Source organism: Canis lupus, chromosome 19 (genome assembly GCF_048164855.1).
Source record: "Canis lupus baileyi chromosome 19, mCanLup2.hap1, whole genome shotgun sequence".
Taxonomy (NCBI): Eukaryota; Metazoa; Chordata; class Mammalia; order Carnivora; family Canidae; genus Canis; species Canis lupus.
In genome coordinates, this window is record NC_132856.1 from 47,232,264 (window position 1) to 47,256,092 (window position 23,829).

At 49.8% G+C, this 23,829-nt stretch overlaps 2 protein-coding genes across 11 annotated transcripts in view; one reads left to right on the forward strand and one right to left on the reverse strand.

Moving 5' to 3' along the window:
* MYO9B (myosin IXB) overlaps window positions 1-2,175 on the reverse strand; it is an 89,263-nt gene extending 87,088 nt beyond the window's left edge. For all 7 annotated transcript variants that reach the window (XM_072786838.1, XM_072786839.1, XM_072786840.1 and 4 more), the window contains exon 1: window positions 2,040-2,175. The gene's annotated coding sequence lies outside the window, so the exon portion shown is untranslated. The remainder of the gene's footprint in view (window positions 1-2,039) is intronic.
* On the forward strand, window positions 673-23,120 carry HAUS8 (HAUS augmin like complex subunit 8). Of its 4 annotated transcripts, XM_072786842.1 has the most exons (12): window positions 2,381-2,494; window positions 5,313-5,359; window positions 5,665-5,732; window positions 8,575-8,630; window positions 14,660-14,741; window positions 16,877-16,969; window positions 17,079-17,173; window positions 17,769-17,834; window positions 17,941-18,099; window positions 19,428-19,569; window positions 21,517-21,658; window positions 22,703-23,120. In XM_072786842.1, exons 1-12 carry the CDS (start codon window positions 2,396-2,398, stop codon window positions 22,899-22,901), a joined length of 1,248 nt encoding a protein of 415 aa, XP_072642943.1. In that variant the 5' UTR covers window positions 2,381-2,395; the 3' UTR covers window positions 22,902-23,120. The 4 variants fall into 4 exon arrangements, with proteins under 4 accessions (XP_072642942.1, XP_072642945.1, XP_072642943.1 ...); XM_072786841.1 differs by lacking the exons at window positions 2,381-2,494; window positions 5,313-5,359 and adding an exon at window positions 673-842; XM_072786844.1 differs by lacking the exon at window positions 5,313-5,359 and having other exon boundaries at window positions 2,358-2,494.
* Window positions 23,121-23,829: the final 709 nt, after the last annotated feature.

Sequence of the window (23,829 nt, forward strand, 5' to 3'; positions counted from 1 at the left end):
GGTATAGCGTGCAAAAGCAAACATGGAATTTGTGGAATTTTCCATGTAGAAGATAAAGGACCGGAGGACCAGAGGAATGGTAAAAGAAAGTCATTTTTGGATACAAACTATACAATGGGAACAAAAGCAGGATCCTGCAGCAGGGATTCACAGGTCAGAGGCTACATAAAATACAAGGGAGCTCTGTGCCAGAGATGCTAAGATTTTCAAGAGGGCTTGGGTTCTAAGGTTAAGAAACGCTGACTGAAGCCAACCCATTTATTTAGCAGGTGAAGAAACAGACAAAGAGACTTGACGGAGGTGGGCACCTCTGACAAGAGAGCCTGCCTGGCTGCACTCCTGGTACAGGGAGACAAGGGCCAGGGCCATGCACCCAGAAGATTCCAGTCCTGTTCACTGGAGGGGGGGTAGAGGTGTCCTGCCCTGGGCAAGCCCACACTCAATGTCTGTAGGAGGCATGATTTCAGGCTCTGATCATGTGCCCTGGGGCAAGCAGGGCCAAAAGCCACTTTCCAGAAAGGCCAGAACATTCTGGAAGTAAAGAGAGAAGTTATCTCTCTGTGGCCCTCTTTACATTCAATCTATCCGGATTCATCTCCTGAACAAGCTACAAATGCAGGCCCCCACCCTGGCCCTTCTGGCAGATCCCGGACAAGGATCCCCACGGTTAGGAAAGAAGAGAAATTAATGCCAATTAAAACCGCCCAGTGCAAGGCCCTTGCCAAAGCCGGGCCCAACAGAGGATGGAACAACTTCCCAGCTCAGCTGCCCAAGAGGCCTCCCACTGCTCCTGGATGCCTTAAGAGTCTGCAGATTCCAAGACCAGAATACACCTCAGGAAGGTAGGAGCTGGGACCCTCCAACTGCAAGACACAATGTCCCCAGCAGCTCCTACCTCAGACAAAGAGGTGCAGGAGAGGCTTTCCCTGAAAGACCCCTGGCCTACCCGGCACCTGGAGCGGGGAGAAGGGAGAGCACACCCGCTTGCTGCCCCGTGGCTGCCGGCTGCCCTGCCTCTCCCCGGCTGAGCTCACAGCCGCCGGGGGACAGATTTCCTGTATGTCGTTTTACCCATTTAAGTCCAAGGATGCAACTCCGAGGAGGTGGTGACAGCCTCGCACACGCGAATGTGTGCACACCCCCTCCCTCCCCTCTCAAACCCAGTTCCGGCCCCCGTGAGGTCTGGAGGCTCTTTCCTTGCTCCCTGGAACCCCTGGGCTCCGGAGAGCCCTGTCTTAGGAGGAGAGCGGTGTGGTTTTCTAGTCTGGAATACCAGAATACCAGCCCAGAGGGCACTGGGACTCACCCCAGTTACCCAGCGGTTGGGGGAGTGAAGTTGGAAAACATGAATCCAGAGGAAGGAGGGCCCCCAAATCCCATGGGCTGCCCCCCAACGTTTGTACCGGGCTGCTCTTGTCCCTTGCTCTCCTCCTCAGCCCCCTCTGAACTGGCTCTCAGTGGCCGAGGCTTCTCCTCCTCTCCCATCCCCCATCTCCCCCTTCCCCATTCCGCCGGCCACCACACCAATGGGCTCAGACCTATAGAATCTGAGCACCCACAGAATCCCAGGCGCCTCCCCCGCCCCAGGCACTATTCCACTACCCCTTCAGCCGAGGGCGGTCCTGCACCCCTTCCCCAGGCGCACCCCGGCTAACCCCCCGCCGGCCTTGCCCCACGTCCCCCGGCTGGGCCTCTCAACCCCGCCTCCTCGCCTCTCCCCCTCCCAGCCCCGTTTCCTGCGACCCCTCAACTACCACTAAAGCCACGTCCTCTTCAGAGAAGCCGCTCAAAGCCACAGACCTGCTCCCTCTGCATCCGCGAACTCCCTCGCCGGGCCCGTTCCATCACCCTTCCCCTAGACCGTCCCGCTCCCACTCCGTCTCCAGCAGCCGCTTCACGACCCCCCCAGCTCGTTCCCGCTCGCTCGACCCCAGCCTTCGCGCCTCCCCGTATTCGCCCTCAGCTCCGTACCCTACCAGGCAACCCGCCAACGCGAGCCTCGAGATCGAGCCCCCAACCCTGCGGACGCCGCCACTCACCTGGGCCTCGGCCGCCGCGCGCCGCCGGTCCCGGGCCGGGTCCCTGCCCGGCCGCCCGCCCGCCCGACCGCCCACCGCTGGTCGGGCCGCTCCGCCCCGCCGCGCCCGCCGCTCCCCCGCGCGCTCCCGCTTCCGGGTTCCGGGGGGGCGGGGCGGGGGCGTGACGCCAGCGCGCCGCGGGGCGGGGCGCCGCGAAGACCCGCCCACTCCCAACGGGCTCGGGACGCCGCCTCCTCCCGCTGGTGGGTGAAACCAAACGGGAGGGGAAGACAGGGAGGCGCGCGCGCAGGGGCCGCCCGCTGCACCCGCAGGCACGCTCCCGAGGCCCGCGGCCACCCCTGCTAGGGCGGCGCAGGATGGCCCGGCCCGGGGCGAAGGGGCGGGGACCTGGGCTTGAGGAGCCGGCCTTTGAGTTAAAGGCGGGAAATGGCGGATTCCTCAGGGCGCGGCGCTGGGTGAGTTGGGGCCCCGCGGGTCTGGATTTTGGAGGTGCCGCCCAGTGCGCCATGGCCGGGAACTGGGGGAGGAAGAAGGACGGCAGAGCTGGCGACTGAGCACCTGACCCCTTCGGGACCCACCGAGGGTGCCCGGGCTCTAGGGGGCGGGAGGCGGCCTCTGCGCATGCTCGGCAGCGTGGGCGCGGAACCAGACCTCGAGTCCCCAGTGGTCTGTGTGGGTGCGGGGCGATCCCTGGCTCGCGGCTCAGCCTCTCTGTGCCGTCGCGTTCCTCCACCGCGAAACCCGGCGAATGTCGCCGCGGCTCAACCTTGTAAGGCGCCGGCGAAACTTACAAAGCCCTTAGAACAGTGCGTGGCTCTTGAATGTGATTTGTCGCGATTGCAGCGATTTTATAGCGGACGAGCGCTGGGCCACTGAAGTTACCTCCTTTAATCCTGCCAACCCCTCCTTTCTATGCTTCCCCTTTAAAAATGAGATATGGAGACTCAAAGAGAGAAAGAAGGTCATTTGTCTAGGGTCACACAGCAAGACCAAGACAGACAGACTTTGACCACTTACCCGGTGCCAGGCATGATTCCTGGGCCGGGTTTGTTTTATTTGCTCACTCGGCTGGTGTTTATTGTGCCAGTACAAACAGGTTTAATAGGCCAGGTGAAATCACTTGTGTTTTCTCCAGGGTCAATTACCCTCTCTGTGAGATTGCCATTAGCCTCTTTGAGGTTTGGGGGGAGGTACCTGAGGCTGGTACAGGTGTAGTTAGTGAACCCACCACCCCCATCTGGTTTGACTCCAGAGCCCAGGCTCGGACCCCATAGGGAATCCGTGTTCTGTCCCTTGCCAGCGGTGAGACTTGCCAGGGGTGACCAGTTCAAACACTTGGGTCCTGGTCTGGAAAACGAGGGTAAAGCAGGCCAACAGTGAGGTTATTTGTTGGATTGGGAGGGTTCTGTGAAGAAACAGAGCTGCTGACACCCAGTGAGCCTTTATTTGGTTGGTTGCCTCTCCCCACTATGGCCCAGCACCTGCCTGATTGTCTGAGCCCACTCACCCGGTAGGCCTTGCTCTTCCTTGCCTGGGTCTCACTTGGGGTTCTCAGAACCTGCTACCCAGGAGATGGCTGCAGTGCGCTGAGCAAGGGGACCACAGCTTTGTGACCAGTGGAGCTTGGGTCCTGATGTTGGCAAGGGATACAGCACTCAGGCCCCTGCCCCGCCCCTTAGTCTGCTCCTCCTGAGTTGCTGGCCTCTGTTGGTGGTGGGACACTGTTGCTCAGACTGGACACCTGGGAGGCATCCCCGAGTTTCCTGCCTCAAGGTTCCCTCTTTCCTATTGCACTGGTCTGTGCTCTTTCTTTCCTTAAATAGGGGTGAAATGTACATAACGTCATTTATTTTTTATTTTTAAAGATTTTATTTATTCATGAGAGACACAGAGACACAGGCAGAGGGAGAAGAGGCTCCCTCAAGGAACCCAATGTGGGACTCGATCCTGGACCCCAGGATCATGCCCTGAGCTAAAGGCAGACACTCAACCACTGAGCCACCCAGGCATCCCAATATAACGTCATTTTAGTGAGGGATCTAATGGCCTTAGGACAGTCACACTGTGCAACCACCAACTCTGGCTTGTTCCAGAACATTTTCATTAGCCCAGAAGGAAACTTTGTATCCATTTGAAGTCACTCCCTGTTCTTCATCCACCCCTCTGCTCCTGACAATCACCAATCTGTTTTCTGTCTCACTTTGCCTGTTCTGGACATTTCAGATATGTGGAATCGTACAATATGTGGCCTTATTTAGCTGTTTTCTTTCACCCAAGATAGTTTTTTTTTTTTAAGAGATTTTATTTATGTATTTAAGTAAACGCTATCCCCAGTGTGGGGCTCAGACTCATGACCCCAAGATCAAGAGTTGCATGTCCCGGGATCCCTGGGTGGCGCAGCGGTTTGGCGCCTGCCTTTGGCCCGGGGCATGATCCTGGAGACCCGGGATCGAATCCCACGTCGGGCTCCCGATGCATGGAGCCTGCTTCTCCCTCTGCCTGTGTCTCTGCCTCTCTGTCTCCCTCTGTGTGACTATCATGAATAAATAAATAAAATCTTTAAAAAAAAAAAAAAAAAAGAGTTGCATGTCCCATGGACGGAGCCAGCCAGGTACCCCCAGGATAATATTTTTTAATTTAAGTGGTTCTTTTTCTTTTTTTTTTAAGATTGATTTATGAGAGAGAGCACGCACGAGCAGGGGAAGGGGTTAAGGGAGAGAATCTCAAGCCAACTCCGAGGGCAGAGCCTGCCTTGAGGCTTTATCTCACAACCGTGAGATCATGACTTGGGCAGAAATCAAGAGTCAGATACTTAAACAACTGAGCCACCCAGGTGCCCCCATCCCAGGATAATATTTTTGAATTCATCTGCTTTAGCATGTATCCATATTTTACTTCTTTTCAGGGGTGAATAACACTCAGGGTTTGTTATTTCTTGGCAGGAATACATGGCCCACAAAGCTGAAAATATTTGCTGTCTGGCCCTTTACAGGGAAAGATTGCCAGTAGGTAGGCTAGAAGGACAGGCCTAAACCCTAAGCTGGGAAGTCTGAATCCTGCCAGCCCAGCCCAGCCCAGCCGCCTTCTCTCTTCCTCTGTTTCCAGTGAAGCCATAGGGCCGATCAGTTCCTAGTTCCACATTCTCCTCTGCCCTTGTCCCTTTCCCATGTACCCAAGCAAACAGGGCTTTGTCTCTCATCTCCCCTCACCTCTTTACGTGTCTGGGGTACTCTTCACACTGCCTGACGGGAGGATGCTGCTTTTCCCTCTCAGGTAAGGAGCTCTATGTCTTGTTCCCTCAGCATCACCAGGAGCATACGGTAGGCACATAAATGCCTGATGAATTAATGAACCCCCCCGACTTAAGTTGAGATCTTTGAGGCTTGGCAAACCTGCTTGCTCTTCTCGCTCTCCTTGCTCTGGGCCCTTCTCAGATTTAGCTGGGCAGAGGCTCTCTGTGTCTGTTCCAGTCAAGTTGGCCCTGCCTTGTAGACATAAGTGTGGGGGTGGGGGGCTGTTGGGGATGCTGAGACTGAGTTGTCCCTAGGAAGCCCAGGCTCCTCGCTGCCTTTCCTGAGCTTAGCCAACTACGTAACTACACTAACTCTCCATCTCCCTCTTCTAGGAAGCCTTCCTCAGGGGGTCCCAGTACTCCCGGTGGTGGCGCTAAGGTGAAAGGCAGAAGACCACAAGGTGAGCAAAATTTTGAGTTTACGATCCAGCTTCAGTTAAGTGCTGTTGGAGAAGAGAAAAACAGGCCGAGCAGGGGATCTAGGGCTTTATTTCCTTCTAGTCACACCGTGGGGGATTCGAGTCTGGTCACCCAGCCATGCAGCCAGGGGTGCAAGAGGACCTGGCGAAGGTCATCCAGGGCAGTGGGGGTCACAGGCTGTATTCAGGACCAACCACTAGGAACTATGGGTGAGGAGAGCAGGAGCTGAATTCATTAGCAAACATTAGAGTCTTCGGTTTCTTCTCTGTCAGTACCTCAGGGGTGCCCACACATCACCTGGTGTCCCGCTATGGGTCTGGAGTCACTGTTAACAACCTCCCTTGACTCTTGGCAGTGCCACTTTGGGCAGTAGACTCAAGGATCTCCTTCATTGGAGCTGAAGCCTCTGGCACAAAGAACTATTTTTCTTCAAGTATGCTGCGTGCCAGTGCGTGTCTCAGAGAACTTAGAGCAGCATTTTGGTTCAAGTGACTGGAGGTTCATCCGTCACAGCATTGTTTGATGATCTTGCTTATAACATCAATTATGTTTACACGTGGTCTAGTTCTTGAACACAAATTATATCCTTCATCATAACATTGCTTCTCTGGAAAATCCACTACTGTTTAAAACAAATATGTACATTCTAGTTTCTTGAATGTACTTGAAACTGCTTTTCAACTGTCCAGGGAATCCCAGGCCTCTGATCCTTCTAGAGGAGGGAACCCTTTGCTGATGGTATCAGGCTAAAAGCACGATGGCTTCCCGTACTTAGAAATGGAGATGTTATTTGCCCTGATCCCTCGCTGGACATCCAGTGGCCCACCCTTGGTAGGTCTTGATTTTCTCCCCTGGATACCCACTTGGTCTTGGCCCTGACCCGTAAAGTGCCTCCTGCTTTATTGTCTGAGCCCACTCAGACAGGCTGACTGAGCAGGCTTGGGTCTTCCTTGCCTGGGGCTCGCTCAGAGCAACCACTAGCTCCTTTCCCAGCTTCATGCTGCCCATTAACTATGGATGCACCTCCTTTCCACTCAGGATGGTGACCGCACCCCCAGCAAAAGATGAAATCCGGGCATGAAGATCCAGTTGAAATCACCGTGTCACTTAGCCAAATTGTCAAGATATTTGTATGACATTAACCATGGCCTCTTCCTGGGTCTCTTCATTAAAAAGAGCCCTAAGCTCTGGAGGTACCTAGAAAAAATGTAGAACTATGCATTAGATGCATGGCTGAACACCTACTCCCTGCTGGGTGGTGGGCTGTAGTTGCAAGCAAAACAGAAGTCCTGGCCCTCAGGGGGCTTGCGGACTGAGACACAGGCAGTGCATCAGATGGAGAAGTTAAGGAGACACAGGGTATGTTGGATGATGTGGGCAAAACAGCAGGACGTGGATAACTTCCTGGTCCAAGGGAGATGCTGGACTGAGCAGAGCTGGGAAGGAGGGCAAGGTGCAGGAGTATCCCCTCTGGTTGGAGCAACAGCAAAAGTGGTCATGGTGGCTGGAACAGAAGGAGTGGGGGCAGTGAGGTGAGGGGGGATCCCTCAGGGGTATGAGATCTGCGAGGTACGTGGGGGTGCTCAGGCTTCACTAGCTAATGGACCTGCAAGGCAGCCCATTCTCAGCCACCAGCGGGGCAGCCAGCCTGGAGGACACAGGATATTTCAAGGAGGAGGGCGCCAGCAAGTGCTGTATTCACAGTGGGTACTGAGAATGGTTTGGTGGGCTTTGGAGCAGGGAGACCTCAGCAGTCTTGTGGAAAGGAGTTTTTCTTTGGTACGGTGGTGATCATGAGAGCCAGTCCAGACGAGTGCAATTCAGGAGAGAGTAGAGGTAGAGGAGCCGGCATTGTAAAGGAGAGTGGAGAAGTAGGGGATGCAGGTGTAGTGGGGGGAGAAATAACAAGAAGACCATTGATGACAGGAACTGAGGGTGGGGGTTTGCTAGGGCAGAGGGAGAGGGGTGAGGGCTGGGCTCTCCTCTAATGTCCCTCTACATGGTGGGGGCCAGGATATGGCCCTGAATTTGACTGCTACATGCTGAGGTGGGAGGTCTCCTGGGGCTGCTTCTGCTGCCTCCCCAGTGAAGTAGTTACTGGTCACTAGCTAACTGGAGGGATGGACCCCATGTGAGAGCAGTGAGAAGAGAAGGTAGGTCCAAGGGAGGGTCTGGGAAGAGGGGTGGGGGAACAGAGCAGACAACTGTGGGTGATCACTGGGGCCATTGTGAGAAAGCCCCTTAGTATGAGGCAGGCATGGAGTGAGGGAGACCTGGGGCTGGGCTGTCACCAAGGTATGCGACCTTGGTGTTGAACACGTCTCCCAAGAGGTCCTGAGTAAGGTAGGGAGGTAAAGAGGTATGAAGGGCCCATACCATGAGTGGGGCATATGCAGACTCAGGTAAAGGAAGGGGTAGTTGGGGTCCTGACCACAGGGAGTGAGTTGGGAAAGGAGGAGGAGCAGGTGGCAAATAGGTGCCCCCTGCAAGGGTCTTTTTTCCTGTCCCTGCTCCTTGAATCCACTTTCTGCTTTGTGTATATTCCCTTACGTTCCTTAATCATAGCTCCTGCAGCATTCTGGGGCTCTGTCTCTGGCCTAGGGACTTATAAACCATAGGTAACCCGTATGCGTTCTCGCATATAGTAGGTGTCCCATACGTGCCCGAGGACGCTGGAGGACAGGATCTGAGAGCAGCTCCGGTGTTCCTACTGTTGATCAGGGAGGGCCCATAGTACCGGGCTCTTGATGGCAGGGTGGGGGTGCTGGGCCTCACACCCCACTGTTGCAGTCTCTTTAGAAAGCAACGGCGTGTTCCCCACAGGTGGAAGAGTGGTTGAGTCCCGCTACTTGCAGTACGAGAAGAAAACCACCAAAAAGGTAACAACGCTTGTTTGAATGTTCTGAATGGAATTCTGTAGATTTGGAATCCTGACACGAGTCACACGAGCCAAGTGCAGCATGGTCCCGAATGCCTTTTGCAAAGACATGATCTCTCTTGAAACCTGAAATTATTTCTTTCAACTTGATAATTCCTTTGGATTCTGTCCTGAAGCGGTTCTGCCGGCTGCCCAGCACACAGTCCCTGGCCTTGGCTGGCATTTGAAAAACACCGGGGTTTGAAAGAAGGACTATGGGAGGAAAAAGAATGGTAGGTCTGAATCACCCAGGATTAGAGGCAGGGTTTAGTGAACTCCCTGTAGCCATACCGTGAAAATCATGCAGCCATTGAAAATGATGAGATGAAGCACTTAACAGCGTGAGCACCTGCCTTGTGCAGCATTTCACAGGAACACTCGGTAGATGACCCAGTTATGTATCTTGTTTCATTGTGTACGTACTGAGAATGTGGTGAGGTAGGGTTATTCCATTTTCCAAATTTGTTTTTTGTTTTTAAAGATTTTAATTATTTATTCATGAAAGACACAGAGAGGGATCCCTGGGTGGCGCAGCGGTTTAGCGCCTGCCTTTGGCCCAGGGCGCGATCCTGGAGATCCGGGATCGAATCCCACGTCGGGCTCCCGGTGCATGGAGCCTGCTTCTCCCTCTGCCTATGTCTCTGTCTCTCTCTCTCTCTTTATCATAAATTAAAAAAAAAAAAAAAAAAAAAAGGACACAGAGAGAGAGAGGGGCAGAGATACAGGCAGAGGGAGAAGCAGGGAGCCTGACGTGGGACTCGATCCCGGGTCTCCGGGATCACACCCTGGGCTGAAGGCGGCGCTAAACCGCTGAGCCACTCAGGCTGCCTTCAAATTTGTTTTTTTATTTTTTATTTTTTTATGATAGTCACACAGAGAGAGAGAGAGGCAGAGACATAGGCAGAGGGAGAGAAGCAGGCTCCATGCACCGGGAGCCCGACATGGGATTCGATCCCGAGTCTCCAGGATCGCGCCCTGGGCCAAAGGCAGGTGCTAAACTGCTGCGCCACCCAGGGATCCCTCAAATTTGGTTTTTGATAAAATTCAGTGAACAGTTAATTTCTGCTCTCTCCCTTTTACTCTGGTAGGGCAGAATGGCAAGTTCTTAATAATATGTTTAACTGAAGGGGCGCCTGGCTGGCTCAGTCAGAAGAGCATGCTGCTCTTGGGTCGTGAGTTTGAACCCCGCAGTGGGTGTAGAGATTACTTAATAAATGAATAAATTTTTAAAAATAATCGACTTAAGATCCAACTTGAGGAAAAAGGAAACCTTTACACAAACTGATATCACTTCTTAGGAGTGATTTTTTTTCCCCAGGGGACTTAATTTTTTGAATTTTTAAATTATTATTATTATTTTTATTTATTTATTTATTTATTTTTTATGATAGTCACACAGAGAGAGAGAGAGGCAGAGACACAGGCAGAGGGAGAAGCAGGCTCCATGCACTGGGAGCCCGATGTGGGATTCGATCCCGGGTCTCCAGGATCGCGCCCTGGGCCAAAGGCAGGCGCCAAACCGCTGCGCCACCCAGGGATCCCTTATTTTTGTTTTTTAGAGAGCGAGAGAGCACATGTGAGCAGGGGGTGGGGGAGGCAGAGGGAGAGAGAGAATCTCAAACATACTCCATGCTAATTGTGGAGTCTGATGTGGGACTTGATCTCATGACCCTGAGATCATAACCTGAACCTAAATTAATAGTTGGATGCTTAACCGACTGAGTCTCCCAAGTGCTCTGGACTTAATTTTTTGTAGAGTAGGTTCACAATGACATTGAGCAGAAGGTCCAGAGATTTCCCATATAATTCCTGCCCCCTCCACACACACAGCATCCCCCACTGTCAGCATACCCAACCAGAGAGGTGCACATTGACATTTGATGAACCTACTGAGCCTGTGATTTATTTCGTTAAAGTAATCTTCAACAAAAGATCACAGTCCATGCTTCATAATTTTAGTGTTGCCTTGCATACTTGTTTACTGTACCTCTGTGTGTCTTCACATTAAGTATTTTCAATCTCTAAGAGTTTGTCCATTTTCTTTTTTTAACATTTCTTGATGTAGAATTTACTAAGTGGCACCCTTGGGCATACAGTTCGGCAAAACAAACACATCCTGTCACAGACCCACCACAATCAGGATTTGGAACAGTCTGTCACCCCCAAGGTCCCTTGGTTCTCCAATGAAGCTGACCCCAGCCCCTCCCAGCAATGATCTGATTTCTGTCCCTATAGCCTTGCCTTTTCTAGAACGTCATTAAAAAGGTGTTACACAGGATGCAGACTCTTGCATCTGGCTTCTTTCGCATAGAGGAAAAGAAGTCCTTCCCTGTGGTTGCCTGTCACAGTGTTGGTTCCTTCTGATGGCTGAAGAATATTCCACAGTGTGAGTGGGCCATAGTGTGCTTAGCCATTTCTCAGTGAAGGACTTTTTTTTTTAAAGATTTTATTTATTAGAGAGACACACGTGCAATAGAGAGAGCAAGCATGGCGCGGGGGGGGGGGGGAGAAGCAGAGAGAGAAACAGGAAACCCAACGGTGCTCCATCCCAGGAGCACCGGGATCATGACCCGTGCCTAAGGTCACTGCTAACCTGAAGACTGAGCCACCCAGGAGCCCCTGGACATTTGGTTTGATTCCCAATTTTGACAATTGTGAACAAAGCCAACTTAAACATTCTTGCATGGGATTCTGTGAGGACATGTTCTCATTTCTTCTAAGAGAGGAATTGTAGGGTAAGTGTATTTTTGACTTTGTAGGAAATTGCAACTGTTACCCAAAGTGGCTGCAGCTCTTTACATTCCTTCCAGCCAGAGAGGAGAGTTCCAGTTGGTACTTAAAGATTGAAGCCATTCTAGTAAATGTGAAGTGGTATCTTGCTGTGGTTTTAATTTATATTTCCATAACAACTAATGATCTCGAGTATCTTTTCTTTTTCTTTTTTTTTTTAAGATTTTATTTATTTACTCATAAGAGAGAGAGAGAGAGAGGCAGAGACACAGGCAGAGGGAGAAGCAGGCCCCACCCAGGAAGCCCGACTCGGACTGGATCCTGGGTTCTCAGGATCAGGCCCTGGGCCGAAGGCGGTGCTAAACCGATGAGCCACCTGGGCTGCCCATTGAGTATCTTTTCATGTGCTTATTGACCATTCCTGTATCTTTGGTGATATGTTCTTTCAAATCTTTTGTCCATTTTTTTATTGGGTTATTTGTTTTCTCATTGTTGAGTTTTGAGAGCTCTTTCTATAACTTGGATACCAACTATTTATGGTGATATTAAAATATTTCCTCCTGGTGGTGTAGCTTGTTTTTTTTCTTCCTTTAAGTGTCTTGTAAGAAGCAGTAGTTCTCAATTTTGATGAAGTCCACCTTACAGATTTCTGTTTTTATGGATTATGCTTTTGGTGTCTTATCTAAGAAATCTTTGCCTAAACCAAGATCACAGATATTTTTCTCCCATGTTTTCTTCTATGACTCTTATAATTTTAGATTTACATTTAGATCTATGATCCCTTTTGCATCAATTTTTGTATCTGGTGTGATGATGGAATTGAAGTTCATTTTTAAGAGTATGGATGTCTTCTTGTGCCAGTACTGTTTGTTGAAATGAATTTCCTTTCCTGATAATATTATCTCATCACCTCTGTTGAAAAGCAATTGACCTTTTTTTGTATGCATCACTTCTGGACTCCCATTTTTTTCCCATTATTCTCTGTGTCTGTCCTTAGGACAGTTCCACACTGCCAAGATTACTGTAGCTTTATAGTCTTATGAATTCTTCCACTCTATTCTTTTCCAAAACTGACTCTTTTAGTTCCCCTCCCCTCCCCTCCCCTCCCCTCTCTTGAGTGAGAGTGGGAGCTCACACCATGTGAGTGGGGAGGGACAGAGGGAAGAGAAGGAAGGAGAATCTTTTTTTTTTTTAAAGATTTTATTTATTCAAGAAACAGAGAGGCAGAGACAAAGGCAGAGGGAGAAGCAGGCTCCATGCCTGATGCAGGACTCGATCCCAGGTCTCTAGGATCACACCCTGGGCTGAAGGCGGCGCTAAAACGCTAAGCCACCCAGGCTGCCCAAGGAAGGAGAATCTTAAGCAATCTCCACACGCTCAGTGAGGATCCTGACATTGAGGATCCTGACCCTGAGGATCCTGACGCGAGGCCTGATCTCCTGATCCTGACATCATAACCTGAGTTGAAATCAAGAGTCGAATGCTTAACCAACTGAGCCACCCAAGCACCCTGTTCCTTTACTTTTCTACATAAGTTTTAGACTTAGCTTGCCATTTTCTACCAAAATTTCTGCTGGGATTTAGAATGTATTGAATCTTTGCATTAGTTTAGGGAGAAAAACATCCTAAAAACACCAAGCCTTTCCATGTTTGAACATGGTACCCCTATCCATTTAGTTTATCATGTTGGATTTCTATCAGCATTTTGTAGTTTCCAGCATGTAGATCTTCCCTATATTTTCTTAGGTTTATGCCTAAGTATTTGCTGTTTTTTAGTGCTATTGTACATAATACTGTCTTTTCTTTCTTTTTAAATGAAGAAATTTTTTAAATTGACTTATGATCGACATACATTATATTAGTTTCAGGTATACAGTATAGTATATAGTATACTGTATATAGTATAGTGAGTCAGCATTTGTATATGTTGCAAAATGATTGCCACAGTAAGTCTAGTTAACACCTATCACCATATATAGTTTTGTTTTTTTCTTGCTGAGAGATTGCACATGATACTGTCTTTGAATTGTACTTTCCAGAGTTAGTCATTGCCAGAAATGTGATTTTTTTTTTTTAAGATTTTATTTATTCATGGGGCCCCCTGGGTGGCTCAGTGGTTTAGCGCCTGCCTTCGGCCCAGGGCGTGATTCTGGAGTGTCAGGATCGAGTCCCATGTTGGGCTCCCTGCGTAGAGCCTGCTTCTCCCTCTGCCTATGTCTCTGCCTCTCTCTCTCTCTCTCTGTGCCTCTCATGAGTAAATAAATAAAATTAAAAAAAAAAGATTTTATTTATTCATTTGAGACAGAGAAAGACAGCATGAGCAGAGGGGAGAGGGAGAGGAAGAAGCAGATTCCCTATTGAGCAGGGAGTCAGACACAGGGTTTGATCCCAGGTCCCTGAGATCATGATCTGAGCTGAAGACAGATGCTTAATCATCTGAGCCACCCAGGTGTGCCAAAATGTGATCTTTTTATATTGACCCCTGTATCCGGCAATCTTACTAAACTCACTAGTTTGTTTTTTTAAAGATTTTATTTATTAGAGTACATGCATGCAAGTGTAGGAGAGAGGGAGAATCTCAAGTGAACTCAGTGCTGGGTCTGGAGCCCCACATAGGGCTCAATCTCACGACCCTAAAACCATAATCTGAGCCAATATCAAGAGTCAGGCACTTAACCAACTGCGCCACCCAGTCACCCCTTACTTACTAGTTTTAGTAGCATTTGGGATTTTCTTTGTGAACCATATCTGTAAGTAGAGAGTTTTATTTCTTTTCAATCTGTTTGCCTTCTATTTCTTACTCAGACCTCCAATAGGTGGTTAAATAGTAGTAGTGCCTACACATCGAAATATTCTTACTCTTTATAAGGTTTTCTTTTTCCATATATGTTATAGTAATGGCTTGCTAGCTCCATGCATTGCTGGTTTTTTTTAAATAAGTTTTGAAGGTTGATACTTATAAAAACTTTGTTTTTTCTCTTGACCAAAGTAGTAACATTCTCTGCAAATACCATAAAGTATGCAGAAGATCAGTCACCTGGAACCATGTCAGAAATCATTACTTGCAAACATTTGCGGGTTCCTTACGTTCTATGCATATGATGGTGTCTTTTTGGATTAATTCCTCATATATATAACTAAACGTCAGAACTTGAACTCTGTCCCTGACCTCAAAGTAATAGTAGATGCAAACTGCACAGGCCACATGAAGGGGAGGGGTCTTGTCCCCTGAATCCTGAGGGTCGTGTATTCCCCTAACAGGCTTCTGCAGCAGATACACTGAAGACCATTGGGAAGATGCCTGAAGGTGGAAGGAAAGTTCACCTGCTCCAGAGGAGTAGAGGTGTGTAAAGGTGGAGGGAGGGAGAAATAGCTCTGGAGCTCAGTAAGTGATGAACGTGGTGGTGAATTTTATTTTCAAGTATGTTAGGGTAAAACTCCCTCTTTATTTTGGGGAAATGTCAGAAGAAGGAGCTTCCTTGATCATGTGACCGTTTTCTGGGTGGAACTCCTAGGGCAGGACTCCCAAGAGCATGTGAGGCCTCGTCTTCCTGCCTCTCACTACCTTGGGTTAGGTCTTCCTTCTAATGGTTAATTGTTCTTCCTTCTAACCCTTAATGGTTCTAGAAGCTGTCACCAAAGTGATATCTAAAAACCTGCAGTTTTTCTGGTCATAGACATGTGTTCGTTGTAAAACAAAAAATGGAAATGTAGACAAGGAGGGTGGAAACTTACTCACGGGTTGCCATTCAGATCATTCCTGTGTATTTGGTGTCCAGTCGTAGTCAATATGCTCATCCTAGACGTATGGCAAGGCCCCTCCCCCAGAGTAGAACTCCATCCGGCCCCTCACATGCCCACTTCTCCAGCAATAATGGGCAGCGCTTTTGCAAGAAAGTAGTTCACAAAAAGCAAAACTGTTTCTTGGCTCACAAGAAACACTTCAAGATGGCAACAACTGTGAGTCTCATGGGAAAAATGAAATCCAGTTGATCCTTGGACAACATGGGTCTGAACTGCATGAGACTACTCACATAGGGGTTTTTTCTAACAGTACTGTAGATGTATTTTCTCTATGATTTTCTTAATGCTTCCCCCTTTTTTTAGCTTTATGATAAGAATACAGTTTATAGTATACATAACATGGAAAATACGTGTTAATTGACTTTTTGTCATCAGTAGGGTCTCCAATCAAGAGCAGACTACTAGTAGTTAAGTTTTTGGGGATTGGAACATTGCTGGTCCTGGTTTGGATGTTTGCTCAGCATCTGTGCTGTTCTTTGACCCAGGCATGACTGAGAAGCAGCACAAGGAACAGGAGCTGGCTTTGTAGTCTTTCCCCATGCAGTTGGGTTGAGGGCTGTGTCAGGCCAGGAAATCTGCTGTAAAATTCAGAGGGGTCAGAAATTGGGTCAACCACATCTTAAAATCAGGGTTCTCACCTGCAGGTGATTCAGGCTTAGAAATGGCTGGAAACTCTTGGTGGTTTTGATTGATGGGGGAGATATACCACTTATGTCTGATGGGTAAGGTCAGGGATGCTCCTCAACAGCCTCCATCACCCAGGACAGCCCCAGCACAGAGAATTGTGCAGCCCCAAATGTCAGTAGCATTAAGGCTGAGAAACCATAATTTAAACGTAACTGTGAGAATTGACAGGGACTGCTTGCCTGAGTCCTATTGTATAGCTCAAGAGGAAATTACTTTTCTCAATGGATGTGCTGTACACTAGCTTGACAAAACATATAACCAGTGTAAAAGCACTAGCAATAAAAAGTCCAGTCTCCCATCTCAAGTTTCCACCCTCTTCTCCAGGAGGTTAACAGACTTCTGTGTATCTGGAAGTCTTCAGAAATTCTAACAAAGGGTACTATGCCCTACACATTACTATGCTCTTTATTTCCGCATACTCATTTTCTCAGCTGCATGGGTGCTCATTAAGTCACTTGCTATTTCGTTATTAACACGACAGAGAGTATTTTGCTTGCCATTTGTTTGATTTGTGGCCCACTGGAGCCCTGGCTTAGCAGAAGCCTGTGGTACCCCACTGCCCATTTTAGGCGATGTAAGGCATAATTTCACATTGTTAAGTAAAGGGTAAAGATGAAGGGAACCCCCAAGGAAGAACAGTCCAGAAGCTGCTGGAGAGAGAAGGTAAAAGCATAAGGAAGAACAAGTGTGTGGCAGGTGTCACACTCCTATCCAGAACAGTGTTTTTTTATGAAGCTGAGCAGCAAGGCATATTCACATCCCTGGGTTATAGAGCGTGTGTCTCTTTTCTGCTTCTACTCTGAAATATATTCACCTTGCTGGCTCAGAATTTGCAGAGATACTTCATTCTTCTGTACTGCTAGCCTCACAAGATGCTGGCTTTTTGCAAACAAGTGGTAGTATACCAAAAAGTTGCCTACTTCCTGGCATAGACGCGCAATACCTTGCAGACTGTGCTGACCCCGGGGGTTCTCACTGGGCCCACAGACAGCAGTGGAATTGGAAAGGGCGACCTGCAGTCCACATTGCTGGAAGGTCACGGCACGGCCCCCCCTGACCTGGACCTCTCGGCCATCAATGGTAAGTCTTTCACCTTGCTCCTGCTTTCCCCAGCTAGAACTCATGGTGCATCTCAGGGGGCTTCCTAAATGTGCTCTTCTCACTTTCAAAATGCTCTTCTCAATCTTAGACAAAAGTATGCTTAGAAAGACTCCGCAATTAGAAAAAACGATGTCGAAGAAAACCGAATCCATGTCATTTTCTGCTTCACAGAGAAAGAGCCCAGTAAGTGAATCGAAAGGGAAGCTGCTGAATTAGACACGTCTGGTCCTAGTTCCCATTCTGCGCACATGCCATCCCAGATCCCGAAGCTCTGAGATGGAGCAAGCCAGCCATGCGTTTTAGGACAACCCCAAGACCACACATCTCAGAATATTCGTAGAGTTTGAGTTGCCCCAAGTATGCATACAGGAATAGTTACAAAAGCGAGATATGTGCAAAATGAGATTTGGGCCCTTGTTTGCTAATGCTGTGCTAGGGGAGACACTAGGCCAAGCCCTGGGTGCCAGGCCAGGACACCGGGGTTGTGGTCTCACTAGAGTGGGAGGCCTGAGTCCTGCCTCTAGTGTGGTGCTGATTGGATACATGCCCCCTACCTGGCCCTCAACCAGCCAGCCACAGGACAGGGCCAGACCATCCCCTTCCTTCTCGCAGAGCGCCCAAAAAGACTAAAGGAGAAGATAGAAACAGCAGCTTGACACACATCAAACTGCTGAATTAAGGAGGGTTTGTAAAAGTTAGGCTTCTGCTCTCCCGGGAGAGTGAGCTAGGTTTATACCAGTTCATTGTCAACCAAAAGTGTCTTTTTCTCCTCCTCAAGGACCTGTCTGAGGCAATGGAAATGATGGAATCCCAAACGTTGCTTCTGACTCTACTGACCGTAAAGGTGACCACAGAACCTCGCTCACGTGCGCTGTGGGGAGAAGGGCAGCCTCTGTGGGCCCCGGGGATGGAGTTCCCACCGGCCTGAGCTCTTGCTGTGCACTTGACAGATGGAGAATGGTCTTGCTCAGTTCGAAGAAAAGGCAGAGAGGAATTTGTTAATAATGTGTAAAGAGACGGAGAAGCTACAGAAGAAGGCCCACGAGCTAAAGCGTAAACTCCTTCTCTGTCAGAGGAAGCGGGAACTGGCAGATGTCCTTGACGCTCAGGTTGGCGGTCACTGTGGGTCTCGGAGCTGTGTCCTGAGGATGGACGGGGTGGGCCTATGGGAGGAGTCAGAGGGAGTGTTGACAGTGGGTGTCACTGCCATCTGGCTCTAACTCTGTGGCCAGCTTTTGACACCACTGAGTGTTGGCATGTGACAGTTTATAAGAGGACGAAGCTGTAATGTCAAGTACTAACCAGCCAGAGGGACCTGTCCCTTCGACGCACATGTGTACATATCCTTCAGGCCCCTGAGACTTGTGCTCGGTGATAACGATGACGTGATCCACGCCTCCCTGCGAGGCTGGGGTGCTGGTGGGAGGTGCCATCTTGGTGCCGTGTGGTCAGCACTGGGATGAGCAAATCCCTGGCACCCGAAAAGGGCCTGTTGGGAGATGGGGCTAGTCCTCCAGGGCACAAGTGTACTGGGGCTGCTATACCAGGTACCCCAGATTGGATGGCTTAAACGACTGCCCAGGTTTCCTCACAGTTCTGGAAGTGGGATGTCTGAGACCAAGAGGTCAGCACGGTCATTGCCTTAGCAGGGCCAAGAGAGAAGGATGTGTCCCCAGCCTCCATCCTTGGCTTGTAGAGGGCCACCTTCTCCCTGTGTCTCTGCACTTGGCATTCTGCCTGTGGGCTTGTCTGTCTCCAGCCCCTTTTAGGGGGACACCAGTCATACTGATCTGACTTGTATGACTTTACCTTAACTTACTTTACCTCTGTAAAGACCTTGTCTCCAAGTCAGGTCATATTCTGAAGTGCTAGGAATTGGGACATCAGCAGAGGAATTGGGGCAAGGTGGGGGGTGGCAATGATTCAGCCTATCATACTGTGTGTATGTGTGTGGGGGGACACCCAGTGGCCAGGCCCTAGGCTAAGATTGGGTCTCTGTCCTCATAGAACTCACAGTAGAAGGAAAAGAAAAGACAAGTAAACAAATAAGTTCCTACAAACCCACATGAAGACCTTAACAGTGTGTATGAAGGAAAAGGAGGGGGTCTTATGGGGGCAGGCATTTCAGCTCAATGCCCTGCAGCAGGAGGGCCCAGCTGTCTTGTGTCCAGTGTGATCCCAGTTGAGGGCATGGCCCTGGAATGTTCTGGAAGCCATGTTCCTAATGCGGAGGCCTGGGCCACCTTGCTATCAGCTGGGCCGTTGGAGGGCAGCCAAGAGTAAGAAGAGAGTCTCCCACACCCACAGAAGCCTCCTGGAGGATTCCTTAGTAATCCTGAAAGAATAGTGCTGTATCTTTACCACTCATGTACTGTGAACTTCTTGTGTGTGACCAACTGGGTCTTGTCTCATATGCATCTTTCCATCTTGCCCGCAGATTGAGATGCTCAGCCCCTACGAGCCTGTGGCCGAACGCTTTAGGGAACAGTACAAGACATTCGCCACGGCCCTGGATACCACAAGGCATGAGCTTCCCGTAAAATCAGTCCACCTGGACGGGAATGGGCAGCAGTTCTTAGGTAGGAAACGGGGTGGCTACTGGGCAAAGGGTAGATCCAGTGAACAGCCAGTGCATGTTGGTGCTTCTTGTGTGCAGCCACCTTTATCCATTTGTGGCCTGTCACAGCCTCCTCTTAGGTAGATGGTGTGTCCCTCATCAAATGGCAGAGGGCAAAGGGGCCAGCAAAGCTGTGGTTTGTCCAGGGTCGCACCCCGAGTAAGGACCGTGCTGGGATTTGAAGCTAGGTCTGTGGACCAGCCCTGCTGAAAGATACTCCTGGGGAGCAGCTGCAATCTCCCGAGGCGGGGAGTCTCTTCAGAGATGCGGATCCTCACCCTGTCCTGTCTTCTTTTTGTTTGTTTGTTAAGGTTTTATTTTTAAGTGATCTCTACACCCTGTATGTGCTCAAAGTCACAAGCTCAAGATCAAGAGTCACATGCTCCGCCGACCAAGTCAGCCAGGTCACCCACCCCCCCACCCCACCCACCCCCGTTCTGCCTTCTATACAGAGCTATGGGATCCCTCTCTTGCATAGGGTTCCCACATAATCCTTCACTTGAAATCAGCAGGCATGGTTGATCTTAAAATTCTCTTTAGAGCAAGTATCTTCTCAAAGCAACCTTTCAACTCCCGTAGAGTCTCATTATTTCCAGGCATGGCGCTCATGAGCCATCTAAATACATTTGTTTGAGGCTGATGTAGGAAAAGATCGCCACCTAAAATCAGGTGGACTTTCCCTCCAGAACTTCCCACAAAGGCTCCCCCCCCCCCGACTTTCCACAAAGGTTGTTGCTGTATTGGTAATCTCAGAGATGATTTTTAGTTCAACTTTTCCCAATAAGAAACAATTAGCAAATCACGTGGAGTCTTGCAGAATGAGCCTTGTGGAATGATTATCTGCGTGCAGGTGTCCAGTTTTATAATGACTGCAGTTAGCTACGCATCTGTGATTCTTGGGCTCTATCTCTGCTAAGTGGCATAGGGAGCTGCCAGGAGTTGGGATTGGGGAGCGTAGGAGTGTCCTGCAGCTCCTGGAATTAATGACAGACTGGATGGGTTAAAACAGCAGAAATTTATTCCCTTTGGTGCAGGGGTCCTGAAATCCAAAATCAGGGTGTCAGCAGAGTTGGACTTTTCTGGAGGTTCTGAGGGAAAATGCATTCTGTGTCTCTCCCCTGACTTCCAGTGTTGTTCGCAATTCTTGGCAGTCTTTGGCTGGTGATGGCATTGCTCAAGTCTGCCTGTGTCTTCCACGGCCTTGCCCTTGAACATCACTACTTCTGAATTTCCTTCTTGTTAGTAGGATGCCAGGGTAGAGAGCTCACTATAACTCAGTTACCTCTACAAAGACTCCCGTTTCTAGTAAGGTCACGTTCACAGGTGCTTGAGATTAGGTCCTGAACACCTCTTTTTGGGAGGATGCAGTTGAGACCACAGGGAGGAGTATAAGAGGATGGGTGTTTGGAAGAATCTGAATAACGTTCTCAAAATATTACAGTGTCTGGTTGTGACATGTAGCATGTATAGGCCTGGTGTGGGCCAAAAGTGGAGAGGGGCTGATTTCCTTATATGCAGGCCACTCTCTTAGGGGCGAGGGATGCAGAGATGCCAGGAATGGGGAGTGGGGACTATGGGCTTGTTTTTAGCTTGCTTGCAGTACACATTTCCTTGGCCTTTTCCACTGTTTCTGTTGGGGATGTCAAAGTGGCCTTCCAGGTCTGTTCCAGTGGCTGCCAGGCTGGTGGACATGCCTGTCCCTGGATTTCCGGCCATCGTGATCTCCAGCACAGGGGCACAGAGGTGGGACCAGCACATGAATGTCGTCCCCCATGACCCTCTCTGCCTTTGAGCTCTTCCCAATTCCAGCATTCCAGTGAACAAGAAAAATCTAGCCAGCCACCCCACTTGTGCATCCGTTGCTCAGAGCACTGTGAAACCCCTGGCTGACCATCCCCTTCTCCTCCAGATGATTTGCAGCGAGAATTGACGACCACCTGCCATCTGCTGGGAGAACTTGGGATCAGCAGTTTAGAAGAAAACGTGAAAGCCCTGGACCTGCTGAGTGAAATCAGGGAAATGACCCAAAAGAAGGATCTGGAGCTCCGAAGGTAAAATTTCAGAAAAGATTTTAAGATGGGAGCAGCATGTTGTGCTCTGGAGAGCGGGCAGGTGTTTGAAGAAGCCGGGGGTGCCAGGGTCCACTAGGGCAGGGAGAGGGCAGGGGCAAACCACCTTCAACTCAGCTCAGAGCCCCGTGTGTGTTCTCAAGCAGCCACGATAGAAAGGGGACACCGGTGTCACCCATCCTTTACTTCTGCAGAGTAACAGCATCTTAGGTGCTCTTGGATGAATCTGTTCATGCTTTAAACGTAAGGGGTAAGGGGGTAAGGGCTTGGGGTGATCTTCTTGGAACTTATTATTGAAAGCATAAAATACATATAGGAAAGGTATGGGTCATAGCAGTGTAGTTTGAGGGGTTTTGTGACTGTGTGCCACGTGGAAGCAGCCCCCAGCTCCCAGTGCTCCCCATTCCCAGCTCCCCCATCAAACTCCCTTGGCACCTTTACCTCACTGTTGTGGTTTCCCTCCAGGGATTTCTTTTTTTCCTGTGGGGCTTTCCTCCTCCTCTTCCCTAAAAGAATCTCATGTCATTTTACTCTGTAATGCTCAACGTGCTTCCCGAAACATCTAAAACATTTTAATGTTACTCCTAAAAAAAAGCTGCCACCTATCATGACATCTCCTCCTCCTGTGAGTGTACCCTAAAATGAAATCCACACGCATCAGAGGGTCACAGGTTCAGCTGGTCACAGGTTCAGATGCACTCCTTTAGTATGTATTTCCCCACCACCATTTACTCTGGGTGAGGGTTGCCCGTTCATTCACAGTGTGGTTCCTGACCCGGTGTGGGGGTTCCCTACATATTTGGTGAATAAATGCATCTCCTCTCATGCCTGCCTCGTCCCGTTCTTGCAGGCCTCTCTGAGTTCCATTCAGATTGTTCTGTTCTTACTTGTCCGTGCTTTCCCATGTGTGCCCAGGAAGCAGCCGTCTTCCCCACATCACCACCCCAAAGCCTGAGACATCCTGTTTCTGTCTGGCTCCCGGGCACAAAGGGCGAAAAGGCTTCAGCCATCTTGTCGTTTCTGCAGGAGCTTCGCCCAGGTGCTGGAACTCTCTGCCGAGGCCAGTAAAGAGGCGGCTTTAGTCAACCAGGAGGTCTGGGAAGATGCCCAGGGCCTAGAAGCCTCCAGCCAGTGGTACTTCAATCAAGAAGGCGCCTGTGGGGAGGCTTCGGGAGAGGTCAGGACCCCGCTTCTGTTAGGCACTGGTGAGCCACACGCAGTATGAACCATACACGAGCCATGGGCTCCCACACGAGTGGGGACCTTCCTGCAAACTGCCCGGAAGGAAACCCATCCCTTACCACTGGCTCAGGGCATAAGCGTGCCAGGCAGTGCGTGTGTGATACTCTTGGAACTCAAGCACTTTAGACACTAGTTTAGCAATGTAGCTCTTTTTGTATGAGTGTGTCACTTGATATTTAAAAAATAAAACTTTTGCATTCAAGCCTTGATTTCTGTGTACAAGGCCAGTGGAAGACACATGTTGTCTTAAGTTCTTCTAACAGCTAGTCCTGAGCCTTGGGACCTCTGAGACCTTATGAGCACTTCACTTACAAGATGATTTCATGTCCTTCAGTCACTCAGGTGCTTCTGTTTACTATCCTATAGCAGTTAGAAGTTGACCCTCCGGTGGAAGTTCCCCTCCCAGCCCAGAGTCCCAGCACTGTTGCTGGAGGACACCCCACACCCAATACAACACAAAATCAGCCCAGCCAGCCTCCCAGCCCCTGTCTGCACTGTGTGGGCTCCAGCCATCTTGATGCTTCCCAGGTAGCCTGCCTCCATTGACTTTGGCAGATTCCCATTTACAAGCCTGTATTACAGCACTGGGTTGGGGAATGTCCGCAGAGAGGGATAGTATCCATTGCCATCATGTGTCCAAGTGAGAGAGATGCAGCTACTGTTGCTAACGCCATTCAAATGGGGCTGTACCTGTCCAGCTTCCCCCTGCGTCCCGCCTACCCTTACACTCCTCACTGGGGCCTCCCCAGCAGGTTTGGATTTATAGCTATGGGCAGGCAGGGGAATCACTCCCTGGGAGACATAATAACCGTTCCCACAAAACACGTGCTAGCGGCCACCAGCTCTTCCAATCAAGCCCTATGAAACATTCTAGTCTGTCCCCACTGCTCCTGTAATCCTGTCAACCTGCA

Excerpts from the sequence above, each read along its gene's own strand:
- HAUS8 (XM_072786841.1), top strand. The coding sequence starts at position 688 with ATGCCAATTAAAACCGCCCAGTGCAAGGCCCTTGCCAAAGCCGGGCCC. Across the intron at positions 17,835-17,940 it reads TGACTCTACTGACCGTAAAG|ATGGAGAATGGTCTTGCTCA; the intron begins GTGACCACAGAA and ends TGCACTTGACAG. Across the intron at positions 21,659-22,702 it reads AAGGATCTGGAGCTCCGAAG|GAGCTTCGCCCAGGTGCTGG; the intron begins GTAAAATTTCAG and ends TCGTTTCTGCAG.